The sequence below is a fragment of the Mustela erminea genome, chromosome 4 (genome assembly GCF_009829155.1).
Source record: "Mustela erminea isolate mMusErm1 chromosome 4, mMusErm1.Pri, whole genome shotgun sequence".
NCBI classification, from domain to species: domain Eukaryota; kingdom Metazoa; phylum Chordata; class Mammalia; order Carnivora; family Mustelidae; genus Mustela; species Mustela erminea.
This window is the reverse complement of record NC_045617.1, coordinates 122,049,525-122,073,285: the sequence shown is the minus strand read 5'-3', so window position 1 is coordinate 122,073,285 and position 23,761 is coordinate 122,049,525. Positions and strand designations below refer to the sequence as shown.

The 23,761-nt window shown below is 46.6% G+C and overlaps 1 protein-coding gene across 15 annotated transcripts; it reads left to right on the top strand.

Moving 5' to 3' along the window:
• Window positions 1–1,014: 1,014 nt before the first annotated feature.
• On the top strand, window positions 1,015–23,702 carry MSH5 (mutS homolog 5). Of its 15 annotated transcripts, none has more exons than XM_032340840.1 (26): window positions 1,019–1,166; window positions 1,593–1,676; window positions 1,765–1,928; window positions 2,173–2,296; window positions 2,769–2,849; window positions 3,033–3,095; window positions 3,862–3,983; window positions 4,170–4,279; window positions 4,521–4,556; window positions 4,911–4,993; window positions 5,751–5,796; window positions 11,303–11,441; window positions 11,564–11,626; window positions 17,638–17,766; window positions 18,062–18,134; window positions 18,289–18,398; window positions 18,841–18,921; window positions 20,632–20,719; window positions 20,929–21,118; window positions 21,236–21,362; window positions 21,766–21,915; window positions 22,296–22,370; window positions 22,545–22,688; window positions 22,869–23,006; window positions 23,160–23,233; window positions 23,450–23,702. In XM_032340840.1, exons 2-26 carry the CDS (start codon window positions 1,613–1,615, stop codon window positions 23,559–23,561), a joined length of 2,586 nt encoding a protein of 861 aa, XP_032196731.1. In that variant the 5' UTR covers window positions 1,019–1,166; window positions 1,593–1,612; the 3' UTR covers window positions 23,562–23,702. The 15 variants fall into 15 exon arrangements, with proteins under 15 accessions (XP_032196744.1, XP_032196745.1, XP_032196731.1 ...); XM_032340839.1 differs by having other exon boundaries at window positions 22,293–22,370; XM_032340848.1 differs by lacking the exon at window positions 1,593–1,676 and having other exon boundaries at window positions 1,765–1,921.
• The last annotated feature ends 59 nt before the right edge of the window (window positions 23,703–23,761 follow it).

Genomic DNA, 23,761 nt, shown 5'->3' with positions numbered 1-23,761 from the left:
ATATATTTATTTCTGTCCCCCTCATAATCTCCTTGCTTCTCTTCTCACACACATTAGAAGGTAAGCTTCATGAAGCCCATAATTAATGTTCAGTACTTTGAGTCTGCCACCTGGTCCAGAGTAGGCACTAAATAGTTGCTGGGTGAGTGAATGACACCCCTCTGTCTTTAGGGGTGTGGGTGTGTGCACCTGCAGAGGGCTATAGACATGTCTCAATTGGGGGTGTAGGTGTTCTCAGGTCTACTCTCCGCCGGAGTTTGGAGTTTGGTGTAATTTGAACACTTCTACGCTCCTCTGGGGAGACCAGAATTTAAGTCTGGCACAGTATTGCCCTCCTGGGGGTGGTCATACCCTGCATCAAGGAAATAGGCAAAGGAGGACTAAAATAGGAGTCTCACTTATTTCTACTTATTTGAAATCTTAGTAGCTCTTACTAGTTTTCCAGGAACTGTCCTAAGCTTTCACAAATATGAACTTGGTACAAATTTATTTTTTAAAGATTTTATTTATTTGTCAGAGAGAGAGAGCACAAGCCAGGGGTAGCAGAAGAGGGAGAAGAGGGAGAAGCAGGCTTCTTGCTGAGCGATGGGTGGGGACTCAATCCCACCCTGGGATCCTGACTTGAGCCGCGGGCAGACGCTTAACCAACTGAGCCGCCCAGGTATCCCTCGTGGATACAAATATTAATTTAGAGTTGTTGGCATAGGCTTAATTAATGTTGCTTATCTCCACTCTCCAGAAAAAAATGCAACTCGCGTCTGCCCCTTTAGCCAGCTCCCCCCTCAACACCCCTAGACCAGTTCCCCAGGTTCTGACTCGAGCTCCCCTTCCGACTTTCTCACAGGCTCTACTTCGCGTCAATCAAAGCCTAGAAACTGGGAAGGCCAGAGGCTCGAAGGCCAAGCAACCCCACGGGCGGGAAGTTTGAACGTTCCGGCACCGCCCCTATTCGCATAATAGGCCAATCAGTGTCCAGCCGTCCCAACCACCGCCATTCTCTCCTCTCTCGCGCTCCGTTGGATCTCCAGGCAGGATCCGGATCTCTCCGACCAATAGCCGCTAGGAAGGGCGGGGCGTGTGCGCGCGCACCTAGTCCTCAAGCCAGTAAGACTCTCCAGCCGGCGCAGGGCTGCTAGGGAAGCGGCTTCGGGCACGTAGCAACCCAGGTGACGGAAAACGCGGGAAAACGCCGCGAGTTGCACACGGCTGGGGTGGGAAACTCAAGAGGTTAAGGCTGCGATCGTGGGAGTATAACTGGTAATGGCGGAGAGAGGAGAGATACATACCCCCTCCCACAGGGCCCTCCAGCCAAAGTACAACCTCCGCGTGACCGAAATGGGGGTGGGGCGAGTGAAGTTTTGCATAGTCTGGACTTTAGTACCTGAGAAGTCGCCTGTCAAAGTGTCCCACAGACGGGGCGCCTGGGTGGCTCAGTGGGTTAGGCCTCTGCCTTCGGCTTGGGTCCTGGGATCGAGCCCCGCATCGGGCTCTCTGTTGGGCGGGGAGCCTGCTTCTTGCCTGCCTCTCTGCCTACTTGTGATCGCTCTGTCAAATTGATAAATAAAACATTTTTTAAAAAAAATGTCCCACAGATGTTAAAGACAAAAACAAAATGTTACCGCAGCTCTCCTCGGCCCTCGCCGCCCTGCACCTCAGCCGCCTCCCAGAAGTCCTGGGTGGGTTTGCGTTTCTGCGCACCCCCTACCCCAGGCTCCTCGAGGTGAAACCTCGCTCCTGAACTGCCTTCATTTTCTGCACCCGCAGAACCTCCAAGGCCATGGCCTCCGTCGGAGTCATCCCAGGCAGGACGCCGCAGAGCCCGGGGCCCGGGGCAGCCTCGGCCGGCTTTCCCAGCCCGGCCCCGGTGCCAGGCCGTGGGGAGACGGAGGCGGAGGAAGAGAACGAGCAGGAGCTGGCCGAGGTCTTTGGTGTGGCCTTGGGAGCAGGCTTTTGGGTCCAGAGAGCCGGGCTTTGGTTGGCCCCTCGGGATGTTAGAATAAATGGGCTGGGAAGAGCTAGCTAGTCGCATGCCTCTGCTGCTTCACCTTAATGAACCACGATGATGATGACTCTCTCAGGGGTTTGATAAAATGATTATAGTTAAGCAAGACATGGCATAACCCTGCATAACCCAGCAGTTCAAATATGTTTCCTTTCTTCCTCCCGGGACAGACCCATCTGTGTGTCCTGTGGGCTTCAGGATACTTGGGCATTGCCTATTATGACACTAGTGACTCCACCATCCACTTCATGCCAGATGCTCCGGATCAGGAGAGTCTCAGGCTTCTCCAGAGAGGTGGGGGCAGAACCATGGGTTCCTCTATTCTGGAACAGGATGTGTGTTTCACTCATATATCCTCACCTGACTCAATCTATTTTATTGACTCCTAGAGGCTCTCTCTGTTGTTTATAGGAATTCATTTCATTATTCAAGGGACATTTATTAGGTGTTTACAGTGTATCAGGTGCTGGACATATAGTCCTGGGCAAATCAGTCATGTTTGTCCTTCAGAGGTTTATAGTCTCGTGTCAACCTCCAATGCCCTCCTCTTCCCTGGTACCACCTTGACAGTCTAACTACTCTTTTCCAAAACTTCATGCTTGACTCGTACCTATGCTTCCAATGTGCAGAGCACAGAGCACTCCTTACTTTTTGAGGGAGGAAATGAGGGTTTTTTTGTTTGTTTTTTGGAGGGTTTCCTGGAGGGGTAAAGGGAGATAGAGGGTAAAGATCCTTTAACTTATTTGGTCTCCATTCTTCTTCTAAGTATTGGATGAAATCAATCCCCGGTCTATTGTTACGAGTGCCAAACAGGATGAGAATATGACTCGGTTTCTAGGGAAGCTTGGTAAGGACTGGGTAAGGGAAAAGTGAAAATGGGGAAGGACTAAACTATGAAATATTCCAGGAGACTAAAGGGTCTTGGAGGGAGCTACAGCCAGGAGGCCAGAATCGGGAGAGAGAGAAGGTTGGACAGAAGCAGGGGACTGAGATGTCCAGACTAATGGCCCTTTCTTTGCTTCCCCCACAGCCTCCCAGGAGCACAGAGAGCCGAAGAGACCTGAAATCGTATTTTTGCCAAGTGTGGATTTTGGTACTTCCTTTGCTCAGTCCAGCCTGCAATTGCAGTTTCCCTACCCTTTCTTCTTACTCCAGCCCCATTATCCCAAGTCTCCCCTCAGCTTTATCTCATCCTAACCCTTTGTGTTCTCTAAGTCCTATAACCAGTGTCCTCAAGATCTCTCCTGCTCCCTACCCTTTAATAACCTGAAACCTTGTGAAACTTCCACATAGACATGTCTAGGGTTGAGGGCCTTCCCTGAGAAGGAGTGGTGACACTTTGTGGATAGATTTGATTGTTGAAAATTTCGCCAAAGGCATTTGTCCCTAGGAAAAAAGAAAAAGAAAGGCTGATGATCCATAAGACACTTCCATAACAATAACCTTCCCAGGATTGCAAAAAGGATAGTGAATGTTCTATCCTAATTAGATGTTAAGTGTTAACATTAGTGTTATTCATTCCTCTATTAAGATGATCTTTTTGACTCCAGATTCCAAATAGATATCTTCCTGAGTCACTTATCTTTGTCAGGTTGTGCCCTTAGCCAAAGATCTTTATGTTAAATGTAAAATAAAGAGAGAAATAGGGAAGATTTGGTTCTTGTTTCAGCTCTCCATTAAGTGCCTGTGGCAGCTTGGCAAGTCACATCATCTCTCTTGCTTCTGTCGTCTCATTCTTTTATTAATTTTTTTTTAGAAGATTTTATTTGTTTATTTGTCAGAGAGTATTGTCTCATTTTTAAAATGGGGTGAAAAATTGGGCTATGTGAACTTTCTCTCTCATACCTCCCCCAAAATAGGTCTGGAGATAAGCAAACAGCGCCTCCTTTCTGGAAACTACGCCTTCATTCCAGACTCCATGACTGCCACTGAGAAAATCCTCTTCCTCTCCTCTATTATTCCCTTTGATTGCGTCCTCACGGTGAGAAGGGTCCTGGGATGCAGGGGCTGGGATGTAGCAGGCTGGAGAAAGGGACAAGCACCCCATTTCTGGTTTTGAGTCCTGGGAGATACTAGTCCAGCGCTGGAAAATAATAGTTTTCCCTGGTGGTGTTCAATCTCAAGGACATTGGGATTGACCTCAGCTCCATTCCTGATCCCCTTCCAGGTTCGGGCCCTTGGAGGCTTGCTCAAGTTTCTGGGTCGAAGAAGGATTGGGATTGAACTGGAAGACTATAATGTCAGCGTCCCCATCCTGGGCTTTAAGAAATTTGTGTTGTACGTGATTCACCCTAACCTCAAGCAAAGTTAGGTGGGATTGGGAGGCCTGAATAGTAAGATGGGTGGGGGATGCAGGAAGTGGGCAGTGCCCTATCTGGTAAAGTGCTCTAGGACATACAGGGGCCCCTGAAGGGGATGTAGAGCTCTGGGGAGAAGACTGAGAAGGGTGGAACCTAGCAAGGAACTCACACTGCCCCTACCCCAGCCACCTTCACTTTTGCTTGTTTTCTGTCCTCAGGACCCATCTGGTAAGCATAGATCAAGACACGTACAGGTAAGGAGATGGAGGCAGGTTGTCCTCTCCAGGGAGGGAAAAGGATTAAGTTTAATGCCATAATAATCCTAATGAGGCTCCAGTTTCTTTAGTCCTGGGGTTATTAAGGTCTGTCTCTTTGAGGGAAAGGGAAGAGAGGGCGAGGAGAAAGGAACAAAGGCACAAAGGTGTCAAATAGATATCCTGCCTTCCTGAGTCACTTATCCTAAAGAGACAAACTGAGGCACAGAGGAGGGCAGGACAAACCTCACAGCAACCCTTGTCCTCAGGAACATGTTCCCAACCTCCATTCCATTTTCCTAGTTCCTTTTAAAAACCCAAGTTACCTCAAACTCCTCCATTTCTCCCCGACAGTGTTCTGCAGATATTTAAGAGTGAGTCCCATCCCTCAGTGTACAAAGTGGCCAGTGGACTGAAAGAGGGGCTCAGCCTCTTTGGTAAGTATGCCCCTTCCCTTATCCCTCACTTGCAAAAGCCTGCCAGAAAAGCCGCTGCCTCCAAACACGTGTCCTAGCCCCTCTCTCACCACTCCACTCCCACTGCCAGATGTCTCTTCCACTCCCATCCAGCTCTCTTAGCATCTTTGTACCTTCCCTGAGCTTGGGCATCTCCCCTCGCCCACAGTTGCCCAGTGTCATTAGCCTGTCATCTCTGTCTTTACCAATTCCATGTTCATTCCTTGGGCTTGTATGACTGTTTCTGCTAGTTGAGCACCTGTCCAGGGACTTGGGGAGGCCCAGTGTAGAGAGAGAGTTACATAACTGCATAACTACCTGTGTTTTATTGGCATTGAGTCTTTATCAGATATCTCTGGCTTTAGGGTGTAGTGGGGACATCGCCCCAAATATCTACATGGTTTCACTGTGCATATCTCGGTGGATTGTGTTTAATGTTTACATATGCGTTGGGCCCTTGGTGATTCCAACTACAACAACTCTGTATTTTTCTGACTGACTGGTCCTGGGAGTGCCCCTCCCTCCCCTAAGCCCATGTAAAGTAATCCTGGCTCAGACTTGCGGCCAGGCCAGGCGCACTGGCTTTAGCTGCCTTTGTGTCCTGTATCTGGGGAACGCCCCCAGGCCAGCCTGCCCGAACCTCTGGCCGGGATGCCTTGGTTTAGACACATCTGCAACATTCCTTTCCCTGCCTCTGCCTTATAACAAGCTTACTTCCGGCTCCTGCTCCTCCTCACAGGAATCCTCAACAGATGCCGTTGTAAGTGGGGAGAGAAGCTGCTCAGGTGAGTCTCACAGACATGCCACAGGCTTAGGCCTGCAGTCCTCCACTCACACACACCCCTCCATCTGGTGGTAATAAAAGCAACTGCCCTTCTCCAAATGCTGTCTAAATGCATTTAATCCTTATACCAACCCCATGGGGTAGCTCGTGTTATCTTCATTTGATGTTGTCAGCACAAATACATATATGCCTATTGATGATACAGACTTGCGTACACACAAGCAGCAGAAACACAGTCACAAAACACTAATCCACACATGGTAATATCTTTTTTTTTATTGAAGTGTAGTTGACATACCATATTATGTTAGTTTCAGGTATACAACATAGTGATTCAACGTTTATATACATTATGAAGTGATCACCACGATAAATCTAGCAACCATCTGTCACCATGTGAAGTTGTTACAATATTATTAACTACATTTCTTAGGCTGCACATTTTCTTTTTTCTTAATAACTAGAAGTTTCTACCTCATATGGTAGGGCTTTATTTATTTTTTTTTTTAAAGTATTTTATTTTTTGGGGCACCTGGGTGGCTCAGTGGGTTGAGCCTCTGCCTTTGGCTCAGGTCCTGATCTCAAGGTCCTGGATTCGAGCCCTGCATCGGCCTCTCTGCTCAGCGGGGAGCCTGCTTCCCACTCTATCTCTGTTTGCTGCTCTGCCTACTTGTGACCTCTCTCTGTCAAATAAGTAAAATTAAAAAAAAAAAAAAGATTTTATTTATTCATTAGACAGAGAATGGGAACACAAGCAGGGGGAGTGGCAGGCAGAGGGAGAGGGAGAAGCCCACTCCTCACCAAGCAGGGAACCTGATGTGGGACTCGATCCCAGGACCCTGGGATCATGACCTGAGCTGAAGGCAGACGCTTAACCCACTGAGCTACCCAGGCACCCGGGGCTTTATTTATTTATTTATTTTTAAAAGATTTTTAAAAAAAGATTTTATTCATTTGAGAGAGAGAAGGAGCAGAGGGAGAGGGACAAGCAGACTCTCTGCTGAACAGGGAACTTGAGGCAGGCCTCTATCCGAAGACCCTGAGATGACCTGAGCCAAAGTCAGATTCTCAACCAAATGAGCCACCCAGTTGCCCCCAAAAGATTTTTTTAAATTTTAAGTACAAGAGTACAAGATACCCCCCAACGTGGGGCTCCTGCTCACTATCCCAAGATCAAAATTCACGTGCTTTTCTGACCGAGACAGCCACGCATCCAACATGGTACTATCTTTATTTATTTTTTTTTTTTTTAAAGATTTTATTTATTTATTTGACAGAGAGAAATCACAAGTAGATGGAGAGGCAGGCAGAGAGAGAGAGAGGGAAGCAGGCTCCCTGCTGAGCAGAGAGCCCGATGCGGGACTCGATCCCAGGACCCTGAGATCATGACCTGAGCCGAAGGCAGCGGCTTAACCCACTGAGCCACCCAGGTGCCCCAACATGGTACTATCTTTAATTATAAAAACCATACTTCAAATTTAAACTATTTTCTGATGACTTTCAAAATTGTGTCTGTGGTTCCAACTTCCATATGTGGAATGTGCACCTCACATCATCCCCGTTTGCAATTTCCACAGGCAGTTCAAACTCAGAACATCTAAACTGATGCCCATTGGACCTGTTCCTCTTCCTGCATCCTTTTTTTTTTCTAGCTAATGGCATTGCTGGCAATACTGCTCAAGTGCTGAACCTTGGATTGATGCTTCGCCTTCACCCTTCATATTCAATTATTCACTAAGGCCTATTGATTCTACCCTGAGATGTCTTTCTCAGCCATCTCCCTTCCTCTTCCCACTGCTTTAATTCCAGCTATAATGTTTTCTAACCTGGAGCATCGCAGTCACCTTCAAATTGGGGTCTCTCTGCCTCTAATCTCTTCTTTCTCTAATCTGTCCTTCATTCCAAAATACTTGTCATTCCAAAATAGATATCTGAGCTTGTCACTCCACTTTTTTAAACCTTAAGTAGAAACAAAATAACAGAAACCTCAGGAGACTTCCCCATTCCTGGCCAGGGTGAAGATCAGCATCCTCAGCAGTGTGGTGTTCAAAGCCCCTCCCACTTACGTCAACTTGAATTTCCATGATTATCTTCTTCTTTTTTTTTTTTTTTTAAAGATTTTATTGGTTTATTTGATAGAGATCACAGTAGGCGGAGAGGCAGGCAGAGAGAGAAGGAAGCAGGCTCCCCGTTGAGCAGAGATGTGGGGCTCCATCCCAGGACTCTGGGATCATGACCTGAGATGAACGCAGAGGCTTTAACCCACTGAGCCCCCCAGGCGCCCTCCATAATTATCTTCTGAGCCCTGCCTAAATCCTTTCTCCCTGGATCCACCCTATATTCCAATCCTTTGGGCCACTTTCCATCATGGAAATAACCAAGCCTGTGTTTATGCAGTTCCTTCCAGAAAGTCTCTCCCGTGTTCTTCCCCTGTCAGAATCTTACATCCTCCTCAAGGTGCCAGCCCACTATCACCTTTTCCGTGAAACTTTCACAGGCACCTGTAGGGAGACTGGCACCCATCTTCCCGTTACTTAGTGCCTGTTTATGTTTCCTGGTTGCACTGTCACATCAGCTTGGAGTTAGTGGTCAGTGAACCTGCTCACTCTCATAACTGCAAGCTCCATACAGGGGTCCTGCCTGTGGCCTCAGTCCCTGGCACATGGCCTTGGATGTGGTAGACCCAGTGAGTGAGCATGGTACCCAGATGCAAGCCTGCTGGTCACATCTCTGCAGACTCAGAGCTGAAAACTTTGCTAGCCCACAGGTGCACAATTCTTTCCCCACCTCACCTGCCCTGCATTGTGTGTCTTTTGGAGGTTAATTTAGGATAATCCCTGAGGTCATCTCCAGGTAATTGGGATGATTTAATTATCCCCACATTCTGCAGGTGCAGATCTCTGTCCTCAGCCAGGGATGAGTAGGAAGGCGTTCTTAGGGGAGAAGAGAACAGAGTTTAAGTTGGGAAGGAGTGCACATCCCCCAGGAAGGTTCCAGTAGGACATGGAATCATAACCTGAATTATGAACTAAGGATCCAATTGGCCTAGCTGGATGGGGCACCAGGAAGGTGACAGAATGTCACAATATGCTCTGAAGAGCACGGTTCTAGCCGTCTGCACACCTGAGTTCAAGACCCAACTATACTTCTTAAAAGGACAGTAACTTTGGATAAGTATCTGGGGAACGCCCCCAGGCCAGCCGGCCCAACACCCGAACCTCTGACCCAGATGCCTCGGTTTAAAGGCTTATTCTCTAAAGGCTTCATTTTCTCAGCTGTAAAATTTAGAAGGTTTAGCTTGTCTAAGATTTCTGCTGGCACTAGGCAGTACATAAGTTAGAAAAACCTCAGGATTTTATAAGACAGGAGGCTTGGCAAAGCTCTCCAGGCTGGGGACAGGTGTTCAGTCTGGCCTACACTGCTGCAAGTAGAGCTGTCTGTGGCTAAGGAGCAGAGGTGCCTAAAACCCACCCTTGAATCCCACTCAGCCTTCCGCTTCACTCTAACGTGGGATATCCTAACCCAGGGTAACTGGCCCTCGACTATGGTATGAGATGCATATCCCCAGGCCCCAGTGTCTCCACAGGTTTCTTATATAAAATAGCATGCCTAATGGTCTACTGTAATGCAGAAAAGAATTCATGGCTCATGTGTCCTTGAAGAATCTCACACTCTTCATAGCCATCAAAAGACAAGGACACCCAGAATTAGACAAACCAGATGAGACATTTAATACTATATACTAATTTAATTTCTTAGAAGATACCTCAGGCACACAAAGGGTAGAAGTAATGATAACGATGATGATGTTATACACCTCTGTGTTTACACCAGCAAAGTTAAGAATAAGGCAGAGTTATTAAAGGGGTGCCTGGCTGGCTCAGTCGGTAGAGCATGTGACTTGATCTTGGGGTCATGAGTTCAAGCCCCACGTTGGGCATAGAGCTTACTAAAAAAGGGGGGGGAGCTGGGTGGCTCAGTAAGTTCAGCGTCTGATTTCAGCTCAGGTCATCATCTCAGGGTCCTGGGATGGAGGCCCTGCGTCAGACTCCCCGCTCGGCAGGGAGTCTGCATGTCCTTCTGGCCCTCCCCATGTTCATGCTTTCTCTCTCAAATAAATAAAGAAAGAAATACTAATTTTTACAAGTCTTTAAAAAAGACAATTTACTGAAGCCTTGTAAAGTGTCCTTCCCCAGTCCTTTTTTCTCTGCAGAGATGACCATTATCATGAATTGAGGACTTATCATTCTGCATGGAATGGCTATATACTTTTACAGAAGAACAGGAAAAGACTAACGTCTGTGCCATTACACCCAGAGGCACTTTTCTCAGCCAATTGCAGATAAACTCATGCTGACTCATCTCCTACTCAGCCGCAGAGAAAGCTGGAGCGTTGGCACACAAATACCTCAATACGCTGCTCTCCCTCTAAATATTGACAAGCGCCATCGCTATCCACATGGAATGACACATGGTCACATCCATCAAAACCAGGAAAAACAGAGTCGTGCTCACATGCAGAGATTTTTAGTAGATACGTGTAAACATACCCGCATAGATAGGACACTGGGCTTGCCAGTACAGATACATATCACCACGATCCCCAGGGCCCTCCAAACACACACTCTCACAAATTGAGACCAAGACAAGTGATTGGGGGCTACGTGGCTCAGTCGGTTGGTTAGGTGTCTGGCTTCAGCTGAGGTCATATCCTGGAGTCCAGGATCGAGCCCCACATTGGACTTCCCGCTCAGCGAGGAGTCTGATTCCCCCACTGACCCTCCCTCCTTCTAAGCTCACTCTCTCTCAAATAAATAAAATCTTTTTTTTTTTTTAAGATTTTATCTATTTATTTGACAAAGAGAGATCACAAGCAGGCAGAGAGAGGAGGAAGCAGGCTCCCTGCTGAGCAGAGAGCCCAATGCTGGGCTCGATCCCAGGACCCTGAGATCATGACCTGAGCCGAAGGCAGCAGCTTAACCCACTGAGCCACCCAGGCACCCCTAAAATCTTTTTTCTAAAGCTAATTTTATAGATTTCTTTCTTTTTTTTTTTTTTTACGATTTTTATTTATCTATTTGAGAGAGATCATAAGTAGGCAGAGAGGCAGGCAGAGGTGGGGGGTGGTGGGGAGAAGGGAAGCAGGCTCCCTGCCCAATGTGGGGCTTGATCCCAGGGCCCTGAGATCATGACCCAAGCCACCCAGGCGTCCCACAAATAAATAAAATCTTAAAAAAAAAAAAAAGACGGGCGCCTGGGTGGCTCAGTGGGTTAGGCCGCTACCTTCGGCTCAGGTCATGATCTCAGGGTCCTGGGATCGAGTCCCGCATCGGGCTCTCTGCTCAGCAGGGAGCCTGCTTCCCTCTCTCTCTCTCTGCCTGCCTCTCCGTCTACTTGTGATTTCTCTCTGTCAAATAAATAAATAAAATCTTTAAAAAAAAAAAAAAAAGACAGTGATGACAACAGATGTAATTTCTGGTCTCCCCTACTTTATCCCTCACTTCTAGGCTGTGGTTCACACGTCCAACTCAGGACCTGGGAGAACTAAATTCTCGGCTGGATGTCATTCAGTTTTTCCTCCTACCTCAGAATCTGGACATAGCTCAAATGCTGCATCGGTTGCTGAGTCATATCAAGAATGTACCTGTGAGCCCAGGGTGGGGGCAGAGAGGTGGGGAAGGAGCTTGAAGGTCAGTAGTGGACATTGGGCTTCTTGGGGGGCACTAAAGTGGGAGAAGTAAAACAGTCGTCCCATTGTCTGACTGTAGCTGATTCTGAAACGCATGAAGCTGTCCCACACCAAGGCCAGCGACTGGCAGGTTCTGTACAAGGTAAGACTTCCCTTCTAGAAGCTTAGAGGTCTAGGTTAAGCCTCTCAGCAAGCAATCCAGATCCTCTGCACTCTGCTCACCCATCTAACTTTATCCCAACACTTTAACAACAACAACTTTGTACTGTGGAAACTAACAAAAAAAATTAGAATAATATAATGACCCCCATGTACCTACCATGCAGTTTTAACACCTAGACTCATAACCAATCTTGTTTGATGTATATCTTCTCCCCCTTTCTCCTTCCTGGATTAGTTTGAAGCAATTCCCAGCCATTATATCATTTCACCCATAACTATTTCAGTATGATTGCTAAAAGAAAATTACTTTGAGAAAGAATAACAAGGGGCGCCTGGGTGGCTCAGTGGGTTAAAGCCTCTGCCTTCGGCTCAGGTCATAATCCCAGGGTCCTGGGATCGAGTCTCACATCAGGCTCCCTGCTCAGTGGGGAGTCTGCTTCTCTCTCTGCCTGCCATTCTCTGTCTCTGACAAGTAAATAAATAAAATATTAAAAAAAAAAAAAAGAATAACAAGGGGCACCTGGGTGGATCAGTGGGTTAAAGCATCTGCCTTTGGCTCAGGTCGTGATTCTAAGGTCCTATGATCGAGCCCCACATCAGGGTCTCTGCTCAGTGGGGAGCCTGCTTCCTCCTCTTTCTCTCTCTGTCTACTTGTGATCTCTGTCTGTCAAATAAATAAATAAATGAATGTTAAAAAAAAAACAAGCAATACCATGATCTTGCTAACAATTAGCCTAATTCTTGAATATCATCAATTATCTGATGTACACATTTTTTTAAAGATTTTACTTATTTATTTGACAGACAGAGATCACAAGCAGACAGAGAGAGAGAGGAGGAAGCAGGCTCCCCACTGAGCAGAGAGCCGGATGTGGGGCTCGATCCCAGGACCTTGGGATTATGACCTGAGCCGAAGGCAGAGGCTTTAACCCACTGAGCTATCCAGGCACCCTTGATGTACACATTTCTAATCCTCTCTTAAATGCCATGATTTAAAAAAAATACATTTTGTTTAATTAGGATGCAAATACATTCAACATATATAATGGGATGATGTCTCTTGTCACCTTTTAGGTTCCTTTTTCATTTCACTGTTCTCCCTCGATCTCTGTCTCAATATTTAGCTCTCTTTTTCCCCTTGCAAGTTATTTGGTGAAGAAGTTGGATTGTTTGCCCAGTAGTTTTCCTTAACCCGGATTTCGCAGATTACATTCTGTACGTGTTTTTGGCATGTTTTACTCTGTTCTAGAATTTTTTTAAAGATTTTATTTATTTATTTGACAGACAGAGATCACAAGTAGGCAGAGAGAGAGGAGAGAGCAGAGAGCAGAGAGCCTGATGTGGGGCTTGATCCCAAGACCCTGGGATCATGACCTGAGCCGAAGGCAGAGGCTTTAACCCACTGAGCCACCCAGGTGCCCCTATAATTTTTTTTTTAAAGATTTTATTTACTTATTTGACAGAGATCACAAGTAGGCAGAGAGGCAGGCAGAGAGAGAGGGAGAAGCAGGCTCCCCGCTGAGCAGAGAGCCAGATGCGGGGCGATCCCAGGACCCCGAGATCATGACCTGAGCCAAAGGCAGAGGCTTAACCCTCTGAGCCACCCAGGCGCCCCTTTAATATTGTTTTATAAGCAGAGGAATATAATGCCCGATATGTCTGTCTCTCCTTTTGTGACATTAGTGGCTTTGATGTTTCATAATGAAGTCCATTAATTCCTTAGGGATTACAAAATAATGTTACTCTGTCGTCTTTCTCCATTTATTAGTCTGAATGTTCTTGTAAAAAGAAATTTCCTCTCATCTGCTTTTTGGTTACTCAGTGGTACATTTAATATAATAGAAACTGCTTGATTTTCTCCCCTGCCTTTATTTACCAGCTCTCAGCATATAGGAAAGTACTAGTTCCCTAACACCCTCCATCCCCCACTGTAGCCAGTGTGGTTTTTGTTGTTTTAGTATCATCATGAGCTCAGATTTACACACGTGTTTCAGTCCATTGCATTTTTAATCTTTCTGCATGTTCAGATTGTTCCATCTGTGGCCAATGGGAGCCTCTTCATGTTGTCTTCTGAGTCCTTTAAACATGACCCCAGTAGGTGTCCCCACTTGATAGCTTCCCTCCTGCTCTCTGGTTTGACAAGATGTACCAGATATATCATTTACATCTCCTGGTTCTTCTTTTTTTTTTTTTTAAATTTACTTTAAGTAATCTCTGTACCCTAAGCGAGCTTGAACTCAAAATCCTGATATCAAGAGTTGCATGCTGTGCTGACTGAGCCAGCCAGGCTCCCCTACATCTCTTGGTTCTGATCCAAATCAGACATTTCTCCAAAGAGCACCAGTTCCTTTTAATGAAAAATGGCATTTCTGTATCACAGTCTGAATCCTAGAGGGTGCACAGCATGGTTTGCTTATTGCTTTAAAGGCTTTTCTGCAGACGTATCTAGGAATTTTTAAAAAGTAAAATACATAATAAATTGGTACTGATGCCAGCAATTTAAATTCAGAAGCACAGGGTTCTTACCTTGTATATTCCTGTACTAATCCTCTTCAACAATCCTTCTTCCATAGTGGAAATTGTGGTTCTCAGTAACAGTAAGAATGATAAGATCAGAATATCACTCATTTGCTTTTTCTGACATTACACCCACAACAGTCTTAGTATAGCAATACCAGCACTACTACCAGCGATATTATTGCTGAAAATAATTTAAGATTTTTTTGGTGGGGGAAGAAGGGAAGTTCTTTCTGTCCCTACTAAGGATACAGTCATATTACTGTGTTTTAGTAACTTGGAATAGTTCCTGTCTGTGTGGTTATATCACTACCTGAATATATATTCATGTTCATATGTTTCATTCTATTTTTGATTTTTAGGAATTAGTTTTTAATATTTAATTTACCTTTATAATTATGTAAAACATTAACACAGCTCCAAAATGTAATCCAAACAAGGTATAGGCAACGAATTTTAGTTTCTTTCTCTTCGTTTCCACCTAATATTTTCTTTAAAAATTTTTTAAGATTTGGCTCAGTCAGTTAAGTGCCTTCAGCTCAGGTCATGATCCCAGAGTCCTGGGATCGAGTCCCGCATTGGGCCCCTTACTCATCGGGGAACCTGCTTCACCCTCTGCCTGCTCTCCCTGCTTGTACTCTCTCTCCCCCACGCTTGCTCTCTGGCAAATAAATAAATAAAATCTTTTAAAAAAAGATTATTATAAAATTTTTAAGATTTATACTTCTGTTGTTTTGTTTTAATTTCTTTTTTAAGAAATAATTTAAGGGGCACCTGGGTAGCTCAGTGGGTTAAGCCTCTGCCTTTGGCTCAGGTCATGATCTCAGAGTCCTGGGATCGAGCCCCACATTGGGCTCTCTGCTCAGCAAGGAGCCTGCTTCCCCCACCCCCCCCACCCCCCTGCCTGCCTCTCTGCCTACTTGTGATCTCTGTCTGTCAAATAAATAAAATCTTTAAAAAAAATTTAAGATGTAAAGAAAAGCTGCAAAAATTGCACAGGGTGTTCTCATATACCTTTCTTTCACTCAGCTTCCCTTAATGTTAATATATTATATAAAAAATGTTAACATGTTACATAACCATAGTCCAGTTATCTCATATTTTATTTTATTATTTATAATTCAATGCTATTGTTTATTTTTGCTTAATTTTTTCTAGTTTAGAGCCTTGAGAGTTCTTTTCAGATTGACTTTTAATCTGCCCATTTGGCCTTCAGATTGACTTTTCAGATTCAGATACTGCCCTTCTGATAATGCCCTTCTGACACGGCCCCCCGTGCATTTCTGAACATATCCTAACTTTCTGCAACTACAAGATGCAGGTTCATATTTTCCTTGCCCCAGCTCTGGAATCAACCATTTCTCCAAGGAGTCCTGTTTACTTTCTTTGGAGAATAGTATTAGAAAGCAGGATCTGGACACTAGATGTGGTTATTGCTACTGGGGTATCTCACGTCTCACCAGAGACAGAGCTAAGAAATAGATCCATGGGGGCACCTGGGTGGCTCAGTGGGTTAAAGCCTCTGCCTTCGGCTCGGGTCATGATCCCAGGGTCATGGGATCAAGCCCCGCATCGGGCTCTCTGCTTGGCGGGGAGCCTGCTTCCCCTCTCTCTCTCTGCCTGCCTCTCCACCTACTTGTGATCTCTGTCTCTAAAGAAGAAAATAAAACATATAACATGAATATTTAAAAAAAAGAAAGAAAGAAAGAAAGAAAGAAATAGATCCATGTATGGTAACCTATGAACTCATACCTATATTCCTAAATCTATCTATATATTAAAGAACCCACAAGTTCATACTTATTCCTCTGATTCCAGGTAAATACCACAGAGGGTATTCCTCCTTTCCTCATTTGTAACTTCCTTCTCTGACAGTGTGAAACCTGCTTCTCATTATCTATAGCAATTTTCTTTGAACATGGACAGTTATAGGTGATTGTTTGGATATTGCATTTCCACTACTCCACATTCATCCTCTACTTCAGCCTGCTCAGGCTATGCATTTGGTACTTCTTCTTTTTTTTTTTTTTTTTTAAGATTTTATTTATTTATTTGACAGAGACACAACCAGAGAGGGAACACGAGCAGGGGGAGTGGGAGAGGGAGAAGCAGGCCTCCTGCCAAGCAGGGAGCCCAAAGCCGGGCTCAGTCCCATGACCCCGGGACCATGACCTGAGCCAAAGGCAGACACCCAACCGACTAAGCCACCCACGTTCTTCTTGGTATAGAGTGGTGTTTCAACGCCAGCCATGTGGGTTCAAATCCCAGCTCTTTTGTTTACTCTCTGTGAGACCTTAAGCAAATTTTGTTACTTCTTTGTGCTTCAGGTTTGTTGTTTGTAAAATGGAGATAATGCTAGTCCCTATCTCCTAAGATTATTTTGAGGAATGAATGAAGTTAACATATGTGAAGAGTTTAGAATATTGCCTTTCACTTAGTAAACATTCAGAAAGTGTTAGCTTTTATTCCCACTGCTGTTTGCCCTGCTCATGCTCTCAACCAGAACACCCTCGTTCCTTTGAATAGCCTTATTCATGACCTAGTTTGGTTGTTCGTTTTGTTTTTGTTTTTGTTTTTTTGAGAGAGAGAGAGAGAGAGTATATGCACACACTTGGCCAGGGAAGGTGGGAGTGGGCAGAGGGAGAGGTAGGGAGAGAATCTCAACAGGCTCCATGCCTGTGTGGAACTTGACTCCAGACTCAATCCCAAGACCCTGAGATAGTGACCTGAGCCGAAATCAAGAGTCAGGCGCCCAGTCAAGAGTCAGGTGCCTGGGGACCCCTCGTTTCCTTTTCTCTGTAAAGATATCTCCAATAATGTTAGCCCGAATTAGTCTTATTCTCTGAACTTCCTTAATAATTTTAGTCCGTTTCATAACTTGATCAATCTTTTTTGTGGGTAGCCATTGTTTTTGGTGCTTGTTTGTTTCCATCGTGGCTAGATTATAAACCTTTGATTCATATACTTGGGTCCTCTGCCATCGAGTAAGGCTCAGTAGATGTCAGTGTGTCCACACTGTCTAACCTTGGCAGCCACCTCAGGACACTGGCCTTCACCCTGCGGAATTAATTGTTACTGACCCTCACCCTTTTTCTCTTCCTGCTCCCTTACCTTAGTGTGTCTTGCCCCTTCTGTACATGTAATTCTCTGCCTTTCATATCCCCTCTTCTCTTTCTCCTTCCTCAATATGAAATCCTCTCCTCTATTAAAGCACCTACCACTTTATTTTTAAATCTTCTGGGTGTATTTCTGTTTTCCTCACTAGACCATGAGCTCCTCTGGGACAGGGGCCATATTTTAGTTCTTTGTGGCCTCAGTGTTGAGTGGAGTGCCTGGCAGAGTTTGACAGATGCCATTTCCTCATTTATTGTTTCTTCTTTGCCTTTGAGATCTTCTGTCTGTCCTATTGTGTTTTCTCCTCTGTCCTTCCCTGTCCCCTCGCCTCAACCCACCTTCTGTCCCTTTCTGCTGCAGACTGTGTACAGTGCCCTCGGTCTGAGGGATGCCTGCCGCTCCCTGCCCCAGTCCATCCAGCTCTTTCAGGACATTGCCCAAGAGTTCTCTGATGACCTGCACCATATTGCTAGCCTCATTGGGAAGGTGGTGAGTGGAAGAATGAGGCAGAGCCCCTGGGGACCTAGGGGAGAGAGGAGGGATTAGATGGGGTTGAAGGGATTAGAGGAGGGATTAGAGGATGGTGTTGGAAATGGGAGACATCAAGTGCAGTTGGATGACCAAAGAATGGGATGGTGAGAGGAGTGGGCAGAACATCAGAGGCATGCTTGGAGGGTTAATATCAAAGCAGGAAATGCAGGGAGAATAGGGGCCCAAGGAGAGGTGAGGAACAGGACTGGGGACAGTTCTAGGTTATGAACAATTGGACTTTTTATCTCCTCAGGTGGACTTTGAGGGCAGTCTTGCTGAAAACCGCTTCACAGTCCTCCCCAACATAGATCCTGACATTGATGAGAGTGAGTGTTCGGTGTGCAGCCTGTGAGCCCTGAAACACGAGCCCCACCCAGTGACAGGGTGCCATCATCAATAGGCGGCCACTACAACTGGGGATGGGTTGCTAACAGGGCAGGAGCCTTCCTTTTGATACCCACATGTCTTCCACCCTCCTAGAAAAACGAAGGCTGATGGGACTTCCCAGTTTCCTCACTGAGGTCGCCAGGAAGGAGCTAGAGAATCTGGACTCCCGTATTCCATCATGCAGTGTCATCTACATCCCTCTGGTGAGGGCAAGAGGGTGGGTGTAACCCCCAGGGATCTTTCATGGGAGATAGTAGGCTTATGAAGGACAGACTGCTAGGTAAGAAAGCTCCTGGAGAAGCTGGAAGATGATGAACACCCGGTGGTAGTGTTAGGCCCCTGAGGTTCGAAGCACTGCAGAATACAGGAATCTTTCTGTCCTCCAGGGAGGTGCCTGGTACTGTATTATTTATTATTATTTTTTTTAAGATTTTATTTGTTGGGGAGTGCACGAGAACCCAAGCAGGGGGAACGGCAGGCAAAGAGAAGCAGGCTCCTTGCAGAGCAGGGAACCTGACATGGGACTCGATCCCAGGACCCTGGGATCACTACCTGAGCCAAAGGCAGATGCTTAACTGGCTGAGCCACCCAGGCATCCGAGTGCTTGGTACTTTATTCCCTGTTTTATCTCTTTACTCTCCTCAGATTGGCTTCCTTCTCTCTATTCCCCGCCTGCCTTCCATGGCAGAGGCTAGTGACTTTGAGATTGAAGGACTGGACTTCATGGTAAGACCCTTGACTTCTGTAGGGGGAGGTAAAAGAAATAAGTCAGCAGCTGAGGGAGGGCCTTACCCTATCAGCACTGCCCAATATGGAATGTCTCTTCTATAGTTCTACTTTGATCCTTCCCAGCTCTGAGATTAAAAAGGAAAAAAGCCAGGGTGGAAAAGAGATGAAAGACCTGTCCTCCAAGAACTATAAAACCTTGATGAAAGAAATTGAAGGTGACACAAAGAAATGGAAAGGCATTCCATGCTCTGGAATTGGAAGAACAAATATTGTTCAAATGCCTGTACTACCCAAAGTGATCTACAGATTTCATGCAGTCCCCATCAGAATACCAACAGCATTTTTCTTTTTCTTTTTTTTTTTTTTTTTTAAGATTTTATTTATTTGTTAGAGAGAGAGATACAGAGCGCAAGCACAGGCAGACAGAGTGGCAGGCTAGAGGCAGAGGGAGAAGCAGGCTCCCCGCCGAGCAAGGAGCCCGATGTGGGACTCGATCCCAGAACGCTGGGATCATGACCTGAGCCGAAGGCAGCTGCTTAACCAACTGAGCCACCCAGGCGTCCCAACAGCATTTTTCACAAAACTAAAACAAATAATCCTAAAATTGGAATGGAACATAAAAGACCCTAAATAGCCAAAGCAATCTTGAAAAAAAAAAAAAAAACCAAACCAAAATCAGAGGTAACCCAATTCCAGAGTTAAAGTTACATTACAAAGTTATAATAATCAAAACTGTATGATATTAGCACAAAAATAGGCATGTAGATCAATGTAACAGAACAGAAAGCCCAGAAATAAACCCGTGATTATATGGTCAGTTAATCTTTTTTTTTTTTTTTTTTCAAGATTTTATTTACTGGGGCACCTGGGTGACTCAGTCGGTTAAGCATCTGCCTTTGGCTCAGGTCATGATCTCTGGGTCCTAGGATTGAGCCCCATGTTGGGTTCCCTGCTCAGTGGGGAGTCTGCTTCTCCCTCTATCTCTGCCCCTCCTCTCCCTATCCCCCCTTCCCAGCTCATGCTCTCTCTCCTTCTGTCTCTGAGATAAATAAAGTAAGACACCGTTGTCAATCTTTGACAAAGCAGGAAAGAATACACAATGGGGAAAAGACAGCCTCTTCAATGAATGGTGTTGGGAAAATTGGACAGCTACATGCAACAGAATGAAACTGGGCCATTTTCTTCCACCACGTACAAAAATAAACTCAAAATGGATTAAGGGCCTTTTTATGAAATGAGGACCCTAGGATCATGCCCTGAGCTGAAGGGAGAGGCTTAACCCACTGAGCCACTCAGGGGCCCCAAATTTTAGTTTTTTAACTACTTTGTAACTTACATGGTTGGTTACCAGGGTATTTGCCTCATAATAATTCCTTAAGCCATGTATTTGTTTTATACAATTTTCTGTGTATGTTTTTATTTATTTTATTTATTTATTTGACAGAGACACAGTGAGAGAGGGAACACAAGCAGGGGGAGTGGGAGACGGAGAAGCCCGATGTGGGGCTCAATCCCGGAACCCTGGGACCAATACCCGAGCCAAAGGCAGATGCTTAACCACTGAGATACCCACCAGGCACCCCATATCTGTTATATTTTTAAATAAAAGTTTTTTTAAAAGAATAAAAAAGTCAGGGTGGGGTGAAGGTGTTAGAGAAGACGGCGACCAAGGAGACAAAGCCCATAGCTTTGAGCCCTTGTTCCCAGTTCCTGTCAGAGGAGAAGCTGCACTATCGTAGCGCTCGAACCAAGGAGCTGGACGTATTGCTGGGGGACCTGCACTGTGACATCCGGGGTGAGGAGAAGCAAAAGGCTGGAGGGGAGCGGGCAGTTTGGAAGACAGTCTACAGGCTCCTTTCCTTTTGCTCTCTCTCCCACTCTGACTCCGCACCTTTTCCTCTCAATGTCTTGGAAGATCTCAGACTATATCTGGTGTCTGGGGGCTTGTCTCTTCTTCATTTTCTCCTGGAGCTGACGCCCAGCTCCTCCCTCCCCTGTCCCCAGACCAGGAGACCCTGCTGATGTACCAGCTGCAATGTCAGGTGCTGGCACGGGCCTCTGTCTTGACCCGGGTTTTGGACCTTGCCTCCCGCCTGGACGTCCTGCTGGCTCTAGCCAGTGCTGCCCGTGACTATGGCTACTCAAGGCCCCGTTACTCTCCCCAGCTCCTTGGGGTCCGAATCCAGAATGGCAGGTGAGAACAGAAGCGGGTGGAGGCATAGACACAGGGGGCCCAAAGGCCCCATCTTCTGATGGCTTCATTCGTCTGCATTGAGAGGCCACATGTGAGGTGACTTTCTACCCACGGCAGACATCCTCTGATGGAACTCTGTGCCCGAACCTTCGTGCCCAACTCTGCAGAATGTGGTGGGGACAGAGGGAGGGTCAAAGTCATCACTGGACCCAACTCCTCAGGGAAGAGCATATACCTCAAACAGGTGAGGAGAGTTCCTGCACACTGGGCCTCTGGCATCTTCTTCATTGTCTCCATCTCCCTCCTGCCCCCAAACACAGGTCCCTGCAGCTCCTCCCAGGTGTTCTGACCTGACCTGTCATGGAAAGGCCATTGTGCACACATGTTCTCTCTACTTGAGAGAGAGCCGTGCTCTAACAGATCCCTCTGTGGCCTGAAATCCTCCCCTACTCTGAACAGGTCCGTGCTGTTCACACTCGGGAACACTGCCCACTCTCCCACCCTCTTTCCTGATTCTAAAGAGAGCTGAGGGGCTCTCCTTAAACTGTGTCCACCCCTCCTTGATCTATAATTCACCTCTCAGCCTTGCCTCACCCCCACCCTGGCCCACACCACCAGGCTCAAGACCCTGTCTCCTCCCTATTTAGGTTGGCTTGATCACATTCATGGCCCTCGTGGGCAGCTTCGTGCCAGCAGAGGAAGCTGAAATTGGGGCTGTAGATGCCATCTTCACCCGAATCCACAGCTGTGAATCCATCTCCCTGGGCCTCTCGACCTTTATGATCGACCTCAACCAGGTCAAAGGGAGCAAAGTTGGGGGGGTGGGACCAGTGGAGGGTGTTAATGAGGAAGGAACTCTATTCTTGAAAAATGATCAGAACAAGAAAACCATTCCCTCTGCTGCGTGCCTTCTATATTATGGGCAGGGAGCACCGAGTTCAGAGACTGGGAGAATCAATACTTTGAACCTTTGCTTTGCATGAAGCACTGTTGGCAATGAAAGGGTGAACAAAACCCGAGTCTTGCCATTAATGAACCTTTGCTTTGCATGAAGCACTGTTGGCAATGAAAGGGTGAACAAAACCCGAGTCTTGCCATTACCCACAGGCAGACTGGTCAGTTCACTGCAGGCTTGAATGCTACTGAATCTCTCCCTTGTCCACTTGGTCCCCAGCAGGTGGCGAAAGCAGTAAACAATGCCACCAAGCAGTCTCTGGTCCTCATTGACGAATTTGGAAAGGGAACCAACACGGTGAGGAGACAAAATGAAGAGAAACCGAGGAGGGGAAAATGGAGGGCTGGGGTGCCCAGGAGAGGAATGGGGGTATGTGGGCAGGAAAGTACAGGATGGGGATAGCTAGGGCAGGTGGAGTGTATAAGGGGGTGCACCTGTGGTTCTGTACCCTCACGCCTGCCCTGTGCGCAGGTAGACGGGCTTGCGCTGTTAGCTGCTGTCCTCCGACACTGGCTGGCACTTGGACCCGTGTGCCCTCACATCTTTGTGGCCACCAACTTTCTGAGCCTTGTTCAGCTCCAGCTGCTGCCCCAGGGGCCCCTTCTGCAGTATTTGGTAAGGACACCAGTCTAGCCCTCTGGGGATCCCTAGGATGAACATTTACCAGAACCCAGAACAGGCTCCTCAGAACAGAGGCATCCTTCCCATTTCTCACTCCCCATAGGGATCAGCCAGGGGTTTCAGGGTGGGGCACAGACTGATTTATGATTCACTTCCCCTTCTATCTCTTTTAAGACCATGGAGACCTGTGAGGATGGGGACGACCTTGTCTTCTTCTATCAGGTGTGTGAAGGCATTGCCAAGGCCAGCCATGCCTCCCACACAGCTGTCCAGGCTGGGCTTCCTGACCAACTCCTTACTCGTGGCAAGGAGGTGAGATCCAAAGGTCAAACACCTCCATCAGGCTTCCCTACCATTGTCCCTACTCCTCTCAGGGGCCTGGGTTTCTGGGTCTATGGGATTTCTGATCCTTATTTCTGGTTCTCTTACCCAACTCCCCCACTTCACCCCACTTCCTGTTGCTAGGTCTCAGACTTGATCCGCAGTGGGAAACCCATCAAGCCTGTCAAAGAGTTGCTGAAGGAGAAGCAGATGGAAAAGTGAGTGTGTGGCCAGTGTCCTGGTTCTTTCCAGTATGTTCTACAGTTCTTCTTCCCCTTTTAGGGACCCAGACAGCCTCTTTGCCCTTCAAAGACCCATGATATGTTTCTGAAATCCCTAAAGTTTCCTGGTTCACTGTGCTACAGCCTCTCCCTTCTGCCTGGGGACACAGCTTTCTATTCTGCCATAAACCCTGCTGTCCTTTCTCCCCTCAGTTGCCAGACATTAGTTGATAAATTTCTGAAACTGGATTTGGAAGATCCCGACTTGGACCTGGACCTTTTCATGAGTCAGGAAGTGCTGCCTGCTGCCTCTGCCATCCTTTGAGAGCCCTTCCTTGGCCCTCCTCCACCTTCCAAGACCCCAGCGGGCTGCCACGCCCTGTTTCCTCACCTTCCTCAGACCCAGAATTCTCAGCTTTTCTGCAAATTTTGTTTCGTATTAGGAATAAAGTTTACTTCAGAGAAAGTTATTGTTTCTTTAGACCAGCTAGTACAAAACAAAAGAATAAGAACAAGATGAAACAC